This window comes from Alligator mississippiensis, chromosome 1 (genome assembly GCF_030867095.1).
Source record: "Alligator mississippiensis isolate rAllMis1 chromosome 1, rAllMis1, whole genome shotgun sequence".
NCBI lineage: Eukaryota > Metazoa > Chordata > Crocodylia > Alligatoridae > Alligator > Alligator mississippiensis.
In genome coordinates this window covers 198,900,334-198,919,420 of record NC_081824.1, presented here as the reverse complement: position 1 = coordinate 198,919,420, position 19,087 = coordinate 198,900,334, and the positions used below count along the sequence as shown (strand labels likewise).

Below are 19,087 nucleotides of genomic sequence, written 5' to 3'. Positions count from 1 at the left end.
CTCCAATTGAAGATACAACTGGCTAAATGCAACTCTCTTGAATTGTAAGGGTGTGCATTATGTCAGGAATAATTTAAGCCCAGTCTCCTTTATCAGCAATCAATTTGTAGTCTACCCTCTGTAGATGGAGTTTACTTTGATTTAACCATTACAATGACAAGTAACTCATATCTTGAACGGACAAGGTGATGGATGGGCTTTTTAATGTTCCTTTAACATTCTGTACATTTGAATACCTGCTTTTGTCATGGATGATGTCTCCTCCTGTCTGGAAAAATCACTTGTGGGATCTGGGCCTCTCAATGCTATGTACGTCAGGGGACAGACATATGACAGGGGACAGAATCTGCCTATTAACACCAGAAAGAGAAGAACTGGTTCTCCAAAACATGTGGAAAGACAGGCCAAGGGCAAACACAGCTCAAGGCACAGGATATGAGTTTGCTCATCTCCGATAGACTCTACAAATTATTATTCCAATGGTCTCTACAAATCTTGCAGCTCCAAATACGTGGAACAGTGGCTGCAGCATATGTGAGAGCATCACCAACTATCCATGTAAATTCTCTAGCTAAGCTACAGATATTCTTCATGGATCTCCCTCACCCATAGCTGTTGGTGATGTTCTACCTCATATGAAACACTTAAATAGGTATTTGGCCAAAGAGTGGAGGAGAGAGAATGGAAGAGCATCAACCTATAGCCTAACGATTAGGGTGCGCACCCTTAGGAAAGGAAGCATCTGGCTTCCAGTTCCTGCTCCAGTGACACCAACTAGGCACATTTCAAGTATTTAGGAGTTAGGTTTCAAAGGCAGCTACCAGAACGTGTTAGGGAACAGATTACCTGTGTAAGGCCCATGTATTTGTTGATGTTGTCTGACAAGAAGATCATGTCTCCATCCTGTGTCACCACAGCAATAAATCCCTCCAAAGCTTTCAAGTACAAGTTGTCCATCTGCTGGTTTGTCTCTAGTTCATTCTCAATGTCAGAACACACTGAAATAAAAAGCAAAGGGGCCAAAATAATGAGTTTTCAGAATGATGATTTTTCTGCTTGGTATAAAATCACACCCAATAAAAAAGCAAAATCTGCCTTTTCTGATATTACAGTGCTACTTTTATAACACTAGTCCATTCTCACTCCCCTGAGGTGGAGGTGATTAGGCAGACCATCAGCATATACTCTTCACCATTAGGAAGAAAGTAAAGATGTCTTTTGTACAGGTGAAATAACATTTACTTCCTTTACAGTAACTGTGGCTCGTCTCAATGCTTTTTTCATACATATTCTACCTATGTACAGTGAGGGCTGTGCCTGCACCCTGAAAGTGCCTAAGCCCACCAACCAGAGACAAAAGTGTGGGGCAACTGCAACCATTCCCCGTGTCCTTTGACAATACAGAAACTCAATTTTACCAGACGCATAGTAGCGAGCAAAGATGAATGTCATGGAATAAGATCTGAATTGACAGACCTTTCATAAGTGAGGACACTTTCAACTAATGGCCCTTATCTCCAAAACATGTATGTGAAGTCAGATTTCCAGGGAGTCCATATATCTTGTCTGTAAAGGTTGTCTAAATGGCTGCTGAACTCAGCATGGAGACGCCAATAACTTTGGTTGCGATAGTAAAACAGTAGGCTTTCAGAAGGTCTTTCCATCAATTTAACTATGACAGGATTTGCAGGTAAAACATACAGTGACATAGCTAATTGAGGCATACTAATGTGTAGAGTCTTTAACCACCCTTGTAATAAAGGTGAACTCTGGAAGTTTGAATTATGTATGTGCAAGAAACCAGAAGTCTTGAGAAATTGGAGACAAGTCTTCACTGATATCTTGATATGAGTATTTAAGTGGGTTGAATGGTCAAATGAGTCTTAGAATATTTCTCTGGAAAGACAGGTCACTGTCATGGTAGAATTTCCTAAAACACTATGAATGAATGAGAGTTAATGTTGAATTTCCCTCCCCTACCTATCCCATAAAAGGGTGAAAAGATGGAAATCCTGCTGAGTGGACTTGGTTCTGAGTTGAGATGACTTTACAACAATCAGCCAGCTGCCTATATGTAGGTAAGTTTGCACTCTTTGTGAAGGAAACATACTTACACTGTATATAACAATTAGGCTTGGAGTGCTTTGTTGGTGAGGGTTAAAATGTCTACAGATCTCCTTGTGGGTATGAGTACTTCAGAGAGTGTAAAGCTTCATTTTCATATTGAAAAGTTTTTATCTTTCAAATGGATGGTCCTCAATTTTAATTTGTAATTCTTTAAGGATCAAATGGTTGAAGCTAAGAGGACCTCCTCATAGCAACTGAGGTAGGTAGAGATCTGAAATCTGTATTTGCAGCATTACAGGCTCCTTGGGGGGAACAGATATATGGCACAAGTTGACTTTCAGCAGTCAAAGACAAAATCCTGTTATTATATCTGCACTTTTTGGTACAGAATCCAAATCCAAATAATCATGTTTGGTAATAATTACATCCTGGTAGGTAATTACAATATGTTAGCTGCAGGCTTATTAGAGAAAAGAAGGGAGGGGGGAAATCTATCAAAGGACTGAGTAATAAGCTTGGACTTCTAAATAGTTAAAACAATGAAGAAGCCATGCAATGTGCAGAAAATCTCAAGCATCAGCTCATAGCCATGCGCACTGAAGAGGATCTCGGGGGGGCAGCTCTATGATTTTGCCCTTTATTGCCCTTGGCTGGGAGCACAAGAATAATCAAGGCACAGATGCAGCTCCCAATGGACACTGATGACTGAAAAAAAAAATTAAATTTGAGTGCACTGGGCACCAACACTGACCTACATACAGACAAGCGCCTGAACAATCATTTCCTTAATTTTTATTTAGTGTTACAGCTTCAATGTGCCAAGTTTGTTTTCCAGTCAATAAGCACACTTTGAGCTTATTAATAAAAGGAAATGTTGAACTCTCAGTCTCCTCCGCAACCCCCAATTCCTGCTGCCTTTTATAAAAGTGATGGTGGATTCATCTTCCTCCCCTACTTCACGTCCCTATAAAAAACATTGACTTTGGTTACCTTCTGGAATCACAAAGCAGGTATTATTTTATAAGGTGTCAAGGTACTTATTTTTTATATGTTAACAAGGAAGAAACCAAGATAAAACATTACATTTATTTTTATCTAATAAATTAAATTATTTAAGAATATAAGGTAAATTCTATTTATAGCTTCTGCAATTGCAGTGGGTAAAGCATAGGGATGCACTGGGAATTGGCTAAGATACGAGGAGAAAGCCAGGATAGAATAGCCCAAGGGGGACTAAAAAATTGGGATTACAAATAACAGTGGCCATACACTGCTGTTTTGAAACACTGAATCCTAAATGCCCAGCAGGAAAGTAGTCAAGACCAATCCTAGAGCTCACTGGAGAGCTTATTAGTTATTATGCCCCTGCTGTTGTATGCTTTGGGAATTCACAAAGAAGAGTCATCCTCCATCCATTTTCCATCTCCTTGGCCAGGGACAGACGTTCAGAAAAGCCTGAGCCTGAATTGATTCAATCTTTGCAGGTTAGTCTAGCCTGCAAAGCTTGAACCAATTTGGAGGTTGATAGACATTCCCTTTTCATTCCAGAAATGCAGTCACATGCCTGCAATGGCTCAGGCTAGAAGCTGGGAGGCAACAGAGCAGCCCTCCCTCCCTTCTACAGGGCTGAGCTGGGGGGGGGGGGGAGGGGGGCATCCTGACAGGATGCTCTGATTATTCTCCCCTCCCCCCCCCAAAGCAGCCCAGCAGGGAATGTTTATCACCCCTAACTCAATTTTTATCAACCCATTAAGAAAACAAAGCCTCTCTCCATTAACTAATGGAGCTCTTTTTAAACAGCTCTTCTTAAACAGTTTGTCCAAGGAAGCACATTACGCTACCTGTTGATTAGCTCCAAAAAGCATGTGGTCTGCTAGCTTATGCTGAGGTGTCTGCATAAGGCAGAGGGGAGGGGGGAATAATTCCTGTTTAGCAGGGAGAAGCCAGGCAGATGGTCTGTGCCTTCAAGTCTCTGCTGGATCTGGAGCCAGGGAGCAGAAGGGAGGGGCCACCTCTGCTGTGGAGCAGAGAGCCCCACCCAGCCCAGAGAGCATGCCAGGAAGCTGGGGGTGTCTGGTTTATCTTAAACCAGCAAGGGGTCTAGAAAGACATTGCATAAAGCAATTTGACCCAAATCAGTTAAGTCTGATACTACATCCAACCAGGTTTATTTCAAACCAGTTTCAGGCATTTTCAAACTGGTTTATGTGCACTGAATATCTGTTGTGTTACAGATTTAAACCAGTTTCTGATCACTTAACCTGGTTTCTGCATAATGTATGTCCCTAGCCCTCCTGTACAGGGCAGGATTTAGCTGTAACACACAAGGGTCATTTCATTTGTGCATAATGGTTCAGATTGAATATGCAGGGCTAATTCCTCTTTGCTATAACTCCACTGACTTCACTGGAGCTCCACTAAGGATGGTATTGCCCTACAGAATATAAACAGTAATATATTTGAATCACTTTGACCATAATACCTAGTTAAAAACAATGCAAGTGACTCTCTGTTTCTCAAGTAGTGTTCTTTTGCTAACAGAATGTCAAGGTTTTTAACTTGCCCGGAAGCAAATAGTTTACTCAGCAGGAGCCATGGCCATAACCCAAAACAAACCATACAGTGTGTGTTCACAGCAAACCTAACTTTTTTGACTCTTCAGCTTTAACCCCAGGCTCTCTTCTCATTTTTTTCCCAACTCATTAAATTTGCATTAGCAAAACATCATGCCATTCAAACACAGGGAGCCTGCCTATTCAAAAGTCTTTTGTATTCCCAAACACTCAGTGTCTCCACAGGGAAAAGGCAAACACTTACTTGATTAAGTTTACTTTTCCATACATGTTTGTATGTGGGTGTGGGTGTGTGTGTGTGCGCGCGCGCGCGCGCACACAGAATGACTGCACTGGAGTATTCATATAAGAGCTGCAGGATCAGACTTCAGAGACCCCAACTCAATAACACACTTAAGCACATGCTTAACTTTAAGCACATAATTAACTTTGCTAAGTTGGATCCTTAAGTCGTGTCCAGATGAGTAAGAACATGTGGTTTGCAGCACTTCAAAGCACTGGCGATCCTTGTGTCAAAAAAACCCCACCACTGAAAAAAGCGGTGTGGTGCATGCGGCAGCAGCATATGCCACCAGGAACGGAGCTTGGCTGGCCAGAGCCACACTCTGCCTGCTGCCCAGGCTCCAAGTGGCCAGACTGGCGCTGTTGCTGCCTCAGGAGGCCCCCAGGACTCCAGGTGAAGTGCACAGCAACAAAAAGCAGCAGCACAAATTTGTGCCACTGCTATTTTTGCCACAGCAACTGCATGCCTCCAAATGGGGGGACATGCCCTTAGAGTCAAAACCTTTAAGAGTTATCTGAGTACAAGAGAGTGGCTCAACCCTTCAAGAAACCAAATGGTCTTAATTTCAGTAGTCAATGGATTCCATAGGTCAGAGGCATAACTAGTTACTTAGATGCCCTGGGCAAGAGGGGTATGCTGTGCAGGAAAGGAGGAGGGGGTCCTGAGAGAGTTTTACCTCACTCTGGAGACTCACACTGTAGTTTTTGCTGCCAAGGATGCTGCATCCTGACTCAGGGCTGCTACTGCTGTGCCAGGTTTAAGCTACTATTGTTTCAGTGCAAACCCCCTAACACACTGGTTGCATGAACCCCTGTGGCACGTTCCCTGGGGGGCCACCATTCTGGTGCCCCCTCTAAATTTGCAACCAGGACAGGTGCCCTGCTAATATACTCTGTTGTTTCCAAAGATGTGTAAAACCTGCAGAGCCTACTCCTGTATTTATCCAAGGCCTCGACTACCTTTGAGATGTTTTAGTTCAAAAGTGCACTGCCGCCATTTTCTCAGCACAGACAAATGCATGAACCAAAAGTGCCTGGAGCTGTGATGCAAGCATTTTCTACAAATACCCACTAACTCTAGATAAAGTGATTTAACTTGTACATTTAGACAAGCTAGAAATCAATGACAAAAATCCACAATGCTTTTATCGAAGGTCAGTTTGGCAGACACATGGATAAAGTCCATTTTTTAATGCAAGCATTTGCGAGAAGCTCCTCTTCTTTGGTTTTTGCTTTAAATATTCTTGGCCAATTTACCTTTGGACTGAACTGGAATTTAAGTATGAAAATGTTCAGCTTCACAGTATAACATAACATCCCCACCTAAAAGTTGGGTGCAAATGAAAACAGAAAGGTAGAATAGAATAACTTTTTAACTCACATTTATAGTAGTCATAATAGCACTTAGTAAGACACAAGTGCCCTAGAAAGGTCTGTCCAGATTTCTCAAAGTCTTAGAAAGGATTAACTCAATTTGTGTTTAAAAAACTAATTTTGTTTTGAAACAAGAATGAAATATTCTACAAAGAGGATATGCCAAACATTTTTGTTTCGCTTTCCCTTTTAACAATGGTTGAGGAATAGTTATTAGGCGTGTGTGAAGCGACTAGTATTTGCTTTGGATTTGGATTTGGCCGATTCAGGGGACAGTGATTTGATTCAGTGATTTGAATCACTGTCCTGAATTGATTCGGCTGAATCTGATTTGGAGATTCGGCCACCGCCAAGTCTCCGAATCAAACAGGCCCTATCTCCCATCCACTCTCCCAGCCTCATCAATGGCTGCCTCATCCGGCCCCCGCATCCCCACTGCCCTGTATTGTGCTGGAGGCTCTGCCATGAGCCCCCATCTCCCGCCTACTCTCCCAGCCCACCAATGGCTGCCCTATCTGGCACCAGCATCCCAGCACCTTTTTTTTTAAAGCCCCGCACTCACTGGCTGTTGCCAGGTGGGGGGGGGGTGATCCTCGCTGCCCCCCACTGTGCAAGGGGCTCTACCACAAGCCCCCAGAGACCCTGATGGCTGCTACAGCAGCCGGTGAGTGTGGAGCTTTTTAATTTTGTTTTTAAAGAGCTGGAACACTGGGCAGGGTAGGGCAGCCATTGATGGGGCTGGGAGAGCGGGCGGGGGTTGGGGGGAGCTCAGGGCAGCTGGGGGAGCAAGTAGGGGATGGGGCCTGGCGGGGGTCCCCCCATGGTTCCCTACCTCCTCCTCCAGCACCTGCCCACCCCGCCCCCTACTTACTAGCACGGAGTCCGGATCCAGCTCCCTGTGGCGGTGAGGGTGGACTGCCCAGATATCTGAATCTCTCTGAAGCTATCTGAATCTTTTTTGAATAGATTTGGAGAGGTTTGAATTGATTTGGACCTTTTTATTGGTCTCCCGATTCGATTCAGATTCAGAGATTTGGCTGCTGAATCAGGCCAAATCTTCTCTGAATCAAATTGGCACCTGTAGCTTCACATGGCCCTAGTAGTTATGGCATCTTCTTAAGTACTATTTGGGAATAAAGGTCAAATTACCCATTACATTTACTGGAATTTAATATAAGCCTATTTGTATTGTGGCTAAACTTAAAGGCCCGAACAAGACTGAAGCCACTCTATGCAAGACAACACATGGGAGAGAATCCATGCTCCCAAGAGTTTGTGATCTAAAATAGACAAGATGATGGAAGATGGGAGAGTGGAGAAGCAAGAGAAGAGAAATGTTGCTTAAAATGAAGGACCGGATATGTGGAAGACCTGGGAACAGAACCTGGGTGCCCTCAGTACCAGTCTAATGCCTTCTCCACTGGATCATGCTGCCCCATGAGACGATATTCCTTAGTCTGACAAATGTCAGTCTGCTATATCTTTTCAATCAATTCTACTTTGATCACAGAAAAATGCAAATAATCAATCATCTTTGAGCTGTTACAGCAAATACTTGTTGTAATGTTTGTAATAAACTTCTTTTAAGCTAAAAATAGTTCTTATAAACAAGCTTTGATTTATTCTTGCTGTCAGGATGTGAACTGTTACCAAGTTTTAGAACACTTTTTCCGTAGATGCATGCTCATTTCCTTCAATCCAACCTTCTGGAACAAATCTGTATGCTCAAAATCAAACTCTTGCTCAAGAAATAACTGTTCAGGTGTAAGAAAGCTCCTCTCCCATTTTTAGGAAAAGCCTGTACTCTTTCAGACACCTTGTAACTGGCTTATATGTTATATTTTAAAGTCAAAGAAATATCAAGGATACGTGTGGTCTATTGGTAGTTGCTATATTGGTATGACATGGATTCAATTTTCAGTGCTTGGTCTCTTACTTTGGATTCAGAAGGTTATTTGAAATACGGTTTAGATATTGTGCTAAGCAGCTGAAATTCTTTAACTACTCCTTCCTTAAAAAAACGGCATCTGGGCTGGAATGGGAAAAGAGTCCTTAGAAGGATCCATGCACTCCCTCTGTCAAACTGCATTAGGAAGGCACACCATAGAAGCACAGTACAGATACATCAGAAAAGTGCTGCTGTATGCTTTCAATATCTTGAAGACTCATTTAAAGACTTGAACTTTTAGAAAAACATGTATTTTATCATTATTTGCTGCAAAGCATTCGTATCCATTCATATTTAGGGGCTGATCCTGTAAGGTGCTATACACCCTTCAGTTCCCGAGGCAATCAATGTGCACTACAGATATTCAGGACTCACTCCCTGCCTCCGAGGATCCGGTCATTGGCTGACAGCACATTCCAATGCAACTTCTCAAAAGAGAGAAGTTCAGGCAATGAAACATTCAACACACTGCAATGAAGGGAGTTACTTTTTAAATTTAATAAAGCAAACAAACACACACATTATTTTTAAAGCACTATTCTAGGCTACGTTGGTCCCAGATTAGGTGCAGAGTGTCTAAATGTTGTAAACAATGACCGAATCAGTGCTCTGTATAGCACTGTATGCTATTCCTTAAATCCATACAGAAAAGCTATTTTTTCCCTTCCATTCCCCATGGGCTTTCCAGCTCTGTTGTCTCCCTCCCTTGAAACAACTTTACACTGGCTTCCTTGCAGCCTCCCTTCGCTGAAACAACTTCCTGTCTGCTTCCCTGCTCCTTCACTGTTTCTTCTGCTGTCTCTGCACAGAAACAACTCCCAGACAGTTTCCTCTGCTGGACTGCTACACAGAAAAGTCTCCCAGGTGTCTGTCTGCCCACTTGAATGGGCAAAGGGAAAGCTGACAAAATAGTCTTTGCCTGATTAGCAGGACTAAAGAGCCTGGCATAATATGGGCCACATCATGCAGCCCTGACAGACAAAGCTCCCTGACGTCAATTAGAGTTCTGGATGTGCAAAGCAGTGATCCCCGTGATGCTTTTCTTGTGAAAGTTGTCACGGTATGCAGTTGGCTACTGGCAACAAGCATTAACATATATAGCTAATTTTTAACATGGCCTACTAAATAGACTCTGCTGTTCTCTGTGCATTGGAAAAAACACCAGTCCTTAAAGTGCATATTCTAACGCCTTCAAGACAAATAATGCAAATAAATGGCCTCAAACTTTTTGACTATTTCGGTTTTGAACCATTAGTCAGAGCATCTTTTACCATGATTGGATTTGACAGAAAGATAGTAAAATATATCATGGCAACATAATTAGAAGACCCCATAACATTTTTAAGATAATCATAATTAAATGTTACTTTGCCTAAAGTTTTGATTATATTGTGTTCTGTTCTGTGGACAACCTGGAAACAATATTATAAAGCCATTGTTTCAGTTTACTTCCTCTGATACTAATCTCAATCAGGCCATCAGACCAGCAGCCTACATTTTTAAATGTTAAAGGCTTCCTTTCCAACGTTCCCACACAGAATTGCCTACTGTGAAAATCAAAGGGAAATTACTAAGAAAAGCAGCATCTTTTATAAAGCAAAAGCTGGTATTTTTTACCCTTTTGAACTCCAAGATATGCAACCAGCTATTTCCTATTGTGACAGGACACAAAGCAGCAAACTCAGACCCTTCAATGACTTCAGCTGAGTTGTAATCTTATGCTCAGAAATTGGGATTTTCAAAGGGGCTTCATCGAGCAGGTGGCAAGGTCCTACCACTGAAATTTTGGCTCTGTTTCTGGTTCTGCACTTGGCTTGATGAAGGACCTGGGACAAATATCACTTAACTTCTCTGGGTCTCTGTTAGAGAATACACAAAGTGTGGCTAATGATACTGATCTCCTTTACTAAGTGCTTTAAGATCTGTCAATGGAAAGTGCGGTATAAGACCTAGATGTTTTGGAAGTATTTCAAGTTCTATTGATGATATGAGGTTTCTAAATCAAAAGGATTTCCGTCAAGCTGAGTAGAATTACCAGTGATTTATAGTAACAACAGTATTTGGCCCTAAAAGAAAAACAATCAAAGTAGTCTAATTCCTTTAGAATACCTCAATTAGATGCACAGAAATTACTTTAGATGATACTGTCTGGTAGGCAACCTTAGAAATGAGAATTTACAAGACTACAGCCTACATAAGAAGCAATTGTCTCAACCTACATATGCCCCTTAAATCATTGGATAAAATATGTGACCAGTGCTGGAAGTAGGGACCAGAACCCAGCACCACTCCTTCCCAGAGGAAGGCATGCTCCCTGTTTACTCATCCTTTGCCCCTATCAGTCTTGCACTCCTTTCTACACAGTGGCCCAGCTTTACCAGGAGGGATGGAGAATGCCCCATCTCTGATTAGGGGCCTCTTCTGGGATATGGGGGAGTATGGGTTAGAATTGCCTCAAGCTGAAATTTCTCACTTCTTGAGCAAGTGCTCAAACTACTGCAGTATTACATAAAAGATAGGCCTGTCTCCACCTTCCCCTCCTGCCATCATATTTAAAAAAAAAGGAGTATGTCAATCAATTGTCTGTACCAACAAGAACAGCTTAGATGCCTAAGTCCAGGAGGTGGTTCTGGGCCGTGATTACCAACCCCTCATAAGTGCTTAATTCAAGGCTAAAGGTAAGTGTTGAAGTCTGAAAGAAAGGCAGTCTGGAAGAACGCCTCGTCTTAGAATGGAGTATCAAACCACCCCAGCTGGAAACTGTGCAGACCAGTGATCCAGGGAGCCAGGGTCAGCAAGGGATAGGCACGCAGGTTACTCCTTCCACAACCCTTCCTTCAGTCAATTTCTTATTGGTGAGGTTAGAAACCCCTTCTCCTGCACTCCCTACTCAGCATGGTGGACACTGTGAATCCCATTCTTAGACATCTAATGCTCCTCAGTCACGGCATTTGGAACGTAGGCACCTTTCTCAGGATTGTAAATTGCAGTTCTAGAACTGGGTACTTACAGTGTAAGCATGGCCATGATGAGCATCACTGTGCAACCGTCCCTTTGTGGATCTGGGACATTATCTCGTCATTTTGGGAACAGCCTTGATTGTTTAGGTTAGACATTTTATATAAACTAGATTTAAATGGATGCACTTATTTTTAAATTAATTATAACTTTACAATAATATTTGCTGCATTTATATACACACATTATGTCAGTGGAACTAGCTTGTAATTCAATTTGAAAAATACTTTAAAAGGCAGCCCAGTACAAAAGTATTGCCTGCTTAAGCACTGTTGTTATTATTCAAGCTTTAATTTTTTTTTTTTAGCAAAAGGTACAGGCATCTAAGCAAACCAAAACAAAACCACTTCGACATTACAGCATGTGTAACATGTTCCCCAGTTAACAGTTTGCAGGGGCTGACCTCTTTAATTCCCATGAATTTTGGTGGAAATTGGGAGTGCTGAGTGATTCAGAAAACTGGATCTCAAACTCTCACCAAATTCACAATCTGGCTGGGATTTTCAAGGTGCCTGGAATAAATGGATAGCAAGCTGTCACTGATAGTCAATGAGAACTGGGCATCTAACTACATCTATTAATTACTACTAATTTAGACGGGTATAAGTTACAGCAGAATGTGGTCCAATCTCTCATAAAACCCAGTTTTCATTTAGCTTAATATATTTTTCAGAACTTTTAAATGACTAACAGTAATCCTGCCCATGTTGGAGCCAGAAGCTGTATTGGAGCTATAGTTTTTTATTAAATTTGATAGACTTTTGTAGACAGCATACTGGCAAAAATGAACTCATTCATAACTGGGTGAGGAAGTACCATGAATTAGAAACTAATTCTTATTTGGCATTTTTATTAACTGATCCAAAAAAACTATGCTGTTTAAATATTACCTGGTTTACATCACTATTATAGAGCAAAGGGCTCCATATTACCAGTTACCCATCTGTCTACAGTGACAAAAATCATTTTAGGTAAATTCTTAAATGCTAATATCATATTTATTCAATTCCAAGATGAGGTTTTTTTCCCATGAAACACGGGGAAAATAAAGCCTTGTCTTAGAACAGCTGGGAGCTGTGTGGACTGGTGGTCCAGGGGGCCAAAGTCAGTCAGGGGCAGTGTCAGCAGCACGCAGGTTGCTCCTTCTAGCATGTGCTCCCTACTTGGCTCCCCTTACCCCATTATCTTCACTGGCAGGAAGCAGATACTGGAAGGAGGAATCTGGGCACCACTATTGCTGTCCCTGGATGAGCCAGCCTCCCTGCACAACCGTTTCCTACAGCACCAGCTAGAGCAGTCTGGCTCCCAGCTGACACAGGCATGGGGAAGCCTCAGAGCCACTCCTGTGTGAAGGTTTCTCCTTCCAGCCTGCTCCCAGCCAGCAGTGGAGAAAAAAGTGGGAGCGGGGAAGGAGAACTAGGCAGGGAAGGATGAACCTACATACAGCCATAGTTTCTCCTTGCAGCATGGCTCAGGAACAGCTCAGGGGCTGTTGCTCCCCTGTGACCGCATCAGTTGGGAGTCAGCCCACTGCAGCTGGGAGCTGTAGGGTGCAGCTCTGCAGGGAGACCAGCTCAGTCAGGGACAGCAACAACAGCACGCAGGTTCCTCCTTCCAGTCTCTGCTCCCTGGAGGAACCTGCATGCCTCTGATGTTGTCCCTGGCTGTCCTGGGCTCCCCACACAGTTGGTCCCTGCAGTGCAGAGCAGAAGTGGAACAGGAACAGCTCTGGGACTCCCCTTCAGCTCATATCAGCCAGGGACAGTGATGAAAGGGGAGGCAAAGAGTGCTGGGGAAATGGCATGGGGCCAGGTAACTAGGGGAGCAAGTGGCAGGGAGGTAGAAACAGGGGTGTAAGTGGTGGAGGGGCAGCCACTGGGACACAGATACCAGGGGAGTAAGGCACATGGAGGCAAGGGGCCTCTGCCTGCTCTCTACACTATTTGCCTCCTTGCCACTTGCCCCTCCCCACCCTTGCTTTCCCTACCACTGCCCTCCTGCCACTGCTTTCTCACTGCAGCGGATGAAGGACAAATTTAAGACAACTCTCTAATAATCAGATTCTAGAAACGTAAAATGTATAAATGTGTTATAATTTTCCAGTCTAGAACCTAATTATTGGGGGGAGGGTTTGTCTTAAAATTCCAGGTGTCTTGAATTTGAGTAAATAAGATACTGTGACATACAGATTTTTATTTATAAAAGCCATAATTGTAGAAAAACCTGGAGAAGCACATGCTTATTCACGTCAAGAAATAATTTAAAAATTGATGCAAATGTATTGAAGATCAACATTATTAAGATATTAGTCAGAGTTTTCATCTTAGGAGCCATTTTTCCATTGACTCTAATGCAGTATGCTATTACCCTTAATGACAAGCATATTGGTAGAAAGGAAGTTTTCCTTTATTGTAGAAAATGACTTAAAAAAAGTATCTGATGTACTAACATCACTAACACGACTGGATTCTAAAACAAATAATCTTTGTAAAATTGTTTCCAATATTCAGAGCTACGTTAACTCTTAGGTGAGCAGACTAAATACATTTATATTGGGCGCATCTTCATAATACATAATACAAGTACAAAATAAAAGTGCAGTAACCGAAGTTACTGTGCAGTAGCACCAGCAAACACCTTTTAAGTGATGCTACTGCACAGTACCATAATGCTACTGCATAGTAACGTCTCAGCATAGTTTTTACCACATGATACTACTGTGCAGTTGTATCAGGTTACCGCACAGTGGGCATCTTGTATAGGTGCACTCACTGAAAATACCACAGCAATGGGCCTAGATTTTTAGATATGACCACTGATTTTTGTGTCCAGTTTAAGGTGTCTTAATGGGTTCTGATTCTTGGAGGGCAGATTATCAGGCCTTTCTACAAATTAGCCCCTTTAAGTTTTCTCAAGTTAGGTACCCAAAAATGAATGCATTAAGAAATTATTTGACAATTCTGCATACATTTGATGTCTAAAAATGCACTTCATACAGTAAAAATTAAAAATGTAATAGTTGTTGTTGGGTTTAATGTTAAATTTATAGCTGGTTTGAAAAATAAGAAGTCGGAATATTAACATATAGGTTGTTCCACTAGTAACTAATGTGCCATTGGCAGGTGCATTTAGTTGCTGGATGGTATTCCAATACAAATTAACTAATATGTATTTGCCACCTCCTTTTCAAATTTGGATTCAACATTACAGATAAATTATGCCTATATTAGTTTTCATAACAGTCAAAAAAACTTCAAGCTAATGTCTATAAAGACACTAGAAGAAATATGGTATTCTCTGATGTCTTTGCCAACTGTGAAATTAGACTTAAGTCATTTTTAAAAGAGTTCTTTGCCTTATTAATTGCCAGGTGTACCAAGTATCTTTTTGTGATGATGAGAAAAAAAACTGGAAAATAGTTCATTGTAACTTCCAAAAACACGCTTATAATGTTATCTGAATGGTTATCTTTAGGGTAAAAGAAATTAGTTTTCCCACAGGGGGACACTGGCTGCCAAGGAGTGGCATCAGGGGGGTAGAAAGAATGCAGCCTTAGGGCTGGGGCAAGTGGCTGGGCTTCCCAGCCTCTGGGCTTCAGTCTAAATGTATATAAGTGTTTGGTAGATTGCAGTAATCTGTTCCCAATCTAAGTTAGTTCACCTCTGTAGGTGAACTAACTTAGATCAGGCCAGCTATTTTTGGCATTTTTTAACATCCATGAAAACTTGTACAATTAGGCATTTAGATCAACCTAACTGTAGTTAGGTCTATCTAAATGTAACTTCTGTATGTACCCTTGGATTTTAAGTGCTTTGGAAGTCATCATATGAAAGTCATCACAAAAAGTTCAAGACTTATGACCTGCAAGATCTGATAATTATAGAAAATATGTAAAGATTCAGATCAATTGTTAAGTTATTCATGCAGTTCTACAATTGTTTAGTCCAAAGAAATAAGTAACCTTGATTTCAAGTGTTATAGTTCCTTCTTCACATCCCACTAAATGTAATATTCAAACTGTCCTGCCTCCAAACAAGAAGTGAAACCATTTCACATCTTTAATGTTTTGTTTCATAATGCTAAATGTATGGAGTAGCCTCTGCCACAAATCAGAATAAAGAAGAATGGAAACTGCTCTTATATTTGCTTTCATTCACTTTGTACATTGCTGGCATCATAAATTTCTAGTGCTGCTCTGACAGCCCTGAGCAGTACACTTTTAGAAATTCTGGTGAAGATTATAACATTTCCAAAATGTTACCATAGTTTACACAGGCTAAGAAATCCAACACACTATGTATGTGAACTTTCACATGGCTCCAATATGAACTAAGTATATAGTTTCTATTTTAAACAGAATTAAAATTGTGGCCTTGGGAATTTTAACATACCATGCATAAACTCCACCTGAATATTATCCTACTTGCCAACTATAATCAGTGTGTAATACAATTAATCCTATAACAAAGCTTTTGGACAATCATAGTTTCAGAGCAAACTTCTAAATGCACTTATGCAAACTTTCTTTCCATGCCAAATGAAGATTGACTTCTCAACACAGAAATTGTCTGCAGTTTATAATGTAGACATTTTAATTATGATTAAAATATTGAAATATAAAATATTTTAGTTTAATTAACCATTTTAGGAGGTATTTCTTACCCTATGTAAAATTATACTGAATTTAGGTTCAATAATTCTTTTGACGACGATAAAAACTGTGCAATTTTTTCTAAGATCTATAAACTTCCTATATTGCCCTGAGTTATGATCCAGTATACCTAGGTGTGTTCTCATAACATACTCTGGCACATCCCACTATTACTTCAAGTTATTGCATTAAAAGATATTAAGTATGCTCTTTCCACTCTTGTGTCTATTTACATTGACCCCATTTCTTATACAGGACTTACCTGAGGATAAGAGTTTGTGGGTGCGCAAGAAACTGATTGCCAGACGCATTATGGATGCCTTATCCAGATGCGAACTAATATTGTGGGGCAGGGGCAGTTCATGAGCTAATTCATAGAATACTTCTGTTTCTTTGCTTCTTCTGCACCTTGCTGCATCTCTTGATTTCTCCTTCCTCCTTTCTGAGCTGCTCCTGTAGGTGAGAAAAAAGACAACTCTTGAGAAAGAAGTTACATGTTAAAAGATTCAATCTTATATCTCTCATTTAAGAAGCAGTTCTGCAGTAAAGCTTCTATTTGCCCCTAAAGAGTACACAAACACCAGCAGACTCTTCCTATGCTTGAAGGAGGGTGCTTGTGACTGAAAGTTTGTAAAGAACTATTTTTCCAACTATTCAGTTGATTTAATAAAAGATATCGCATCCAACCAAAGAACCTTGTTTGCCTATGTCCTTAGACCAACATGACTACAACCTACACTCTCAAGTTCTCCATCTGGCTTACCAGTAAATGATTTCAGAGGACATGGGTGACTGGTGCCGCCTTAGTTGGGGGGAGGCACGTGCTGCCCCAACCTCCCCCCCAGCAACCAGTCAGTGATCCACGACCAATCTCACTGATGGGGGGGGTCCCACACGGCTGATCACAAGACAGATGATCGCTGTGGCCACTTCTGGTGCTCCACTCCCCAGCCAGCACTTGTAGGGGGGGCACCCTCCCTGCCTGCCCCCGTCTGCCCCCCCTCCCGCCCACTGCCTAAGCGGCGAGTGCAACCAGTCAGGGAGAGCACCGGTGCTCCAGGGGGTGCACATGTACCCCCATGCACCCACTACGTGTTGCCACTGTCACAGGATGTGATGTCACTTTGATTCCTTACAAAAAGCCAAGGAAAAAGACACCACAATAAAAAAGTTGAAGATTCCTATAGACTTCAATGGGAGCAAGAGTTGGCCTTGGGTGGCTGTTTTATTAAATACAGAAGATCACAGGCACTTCCATTGTTTATCTTTCAATAAAATGTTTCAAAAAGATTTCAAAAATTGTTTTGATTTTTAACAAAGCTAAATTCAGATATTTTCAGTTTGTCTGTAGACCTGAATATCGAGTGCAGACTCAGCACACTGTTAAAGTCAGAGCAATTTCAGAACGTGTTGCTCTACTACTAAATATAACAATTTGCAGAGGCCATTACTTGATTAAAATAAAAGTAATAGGCAATGAAGCCACACAAATGCTCTGGTTCTAAAACTGATGCTGCCACATAGAAAAAGAAGAAATTTTAACAGAAAAAACATTGACTGTGAAATGGGGAAAAAAATGGTCTAGCATCAAATAAAGCCACTTGGTAAAATTTAATCTGTCTCTATGTCTCGTGCATCAAAACATGTACTCTCTTTCCAGTGAAACTGCACAGCCTACACAGCCAGTCTTCTATAAATATCAAGAAGAGCAGAAATTAATTAAGATGTTTTATAAGAGTGCGCAAAATTAATCCACCAGGGGGCACAATGCTAAATTTAAACACAAAAGGAACACAAGGAACACAAAAGCTGTGTTTGCCACACAATTGTGGAGGGGTGGTTTGCTGAGAGAAAATTTTACTGATTCCTCCACAATAGTTTATAAAATGCAATTATATCTCAGGGCACAGAGTATGCTTCCTCCTTCTTAAAAAAATAAGGTTAAAAATCATCAGCTCAATAATTGGTACAACTCCGCTGACTTCAACAAAGGTACCTCAAGGATCTGCCACTTGGCCAGTCATTTTACCTACAGAGCCTGTGACTACTGCGCAGTATCGTCGTGCGATAGGAAAAAGCTGTTCGGCAACACTACTGCACAGTAACTTGTTTATACAAGCACTAAATGACTCCGCAGTAACGAGTGCACAGTCAGCATCTCATGTAGGTGTGGCCATTGCATAATTTGTTGCTCCTTCTTCTTGTCAGACAATGATAACAGAGTTGTCATTTAATGGTATATTTTGGATAATATGAGCTAGAAGAAATGACCCTCTCAGTTTCAGAAAATCTGATTTGTTTAGCATGCATCTTATTTCTAGTTTCACTAAAGCAAGCTCTCCATTTGTGTGGCCTTCTATGAGTGAAGATATTTGTGGTCTTGCCTTCTCTAATATAAATACATAGCAACATATATATAAAAACAAACAAACCACCAACCAAAAAAACCCAACAAAACAAAACACAAATAATCTACCAAAACAGTGCACTCATTGCACACTATTCTCCCCAGGGAAAAAAGATAAGCAAACAAATAACATGTGACTAATGTTACTCATGTTACTTCTTGCACTCCTGGAACTTGCCCAGATGCTATGCTGATGAGTGCACTATCAGGATCTATATAGAATAGAAGAGACCAATTTATTACACATTAGCTTATTTTGAATAGGAGGGTTTGGTAGGTGTTTGCGGCTTTGCCAAGCAGCGTACTTGCTTACTGTAGGAAGCAGTTTAGATGCTTGTCTTTATAGAGGTCTGAGAATGGTTAGTTGGCAGTGAAGGTGTGTTCAAAACAGGTCAGCAGAACCTGCATTTAGAAAGACAGTAAATAAGCACATGCCTATCTTTAGATACATACATAATCCTAATAATTTCAATAGTAGTATGTGTCTGGCATAAATGGATGAGATTGTTTTGATGGATATGCTACCAGAGTAGGGGCCCTCAGTGATTAAGAGATCTCCAAAGCCCTGAGACCATTCTGCTATACTGCTAGAAGGTTTGTGTTTGCTTGCTCATTTTATGGGTATTTTTTTTACAAGTATGCAACGTTGTATTAATAACAATTGGATAGAAAGTTGATAGTATTTCAATAGGGCTGCTAAAATGAGTAAAAATTTGCACAAGAATAAGAGTTCAAAGGATTAGATTCTTACAGAAAAACCCATTTTT

General features: G+C 41.1%; 1 protein-coding gene across 3 annotated transcripts in view; it reads right to left on the bottom strand.

Annotated features, from left to right (window-relative positions):
* The window catches only part of EPAS1 (endothelial PAS domain protein 1), a 121,863-nt gene that overhangs the window by 40,465 nt on the left and 62,311 nt on the right, over nt 1-19,087 (bottom strand). Inside the window, exons 1-3 of one of the 3 annotated variants that reach the window (XM_059718777.1) lie at nt 18,634-18,719; nt 16,176-16,366; nt 847-998 (exon numbers count right to left, since the gene is read on the bottom strand). In XM_059718777.1, coding sequence (XP_059574760.1) covers nt 847-998; nt 16,176-16,224 — 201 coding nt within the window. In that variant the 5' untranslated portion in view covers nt 16,225-16,366; nt 18,634-18,719. Of the gene's footprint in view, nt 1-846; nt 999-16,175; nt 16,367-18,625; nt 18,720-19,087 lie in introns of those variants that run through there. The other 2 variants (XM_059718769.1, XM_006272174.4) reach the window with 2 other exon arrangements.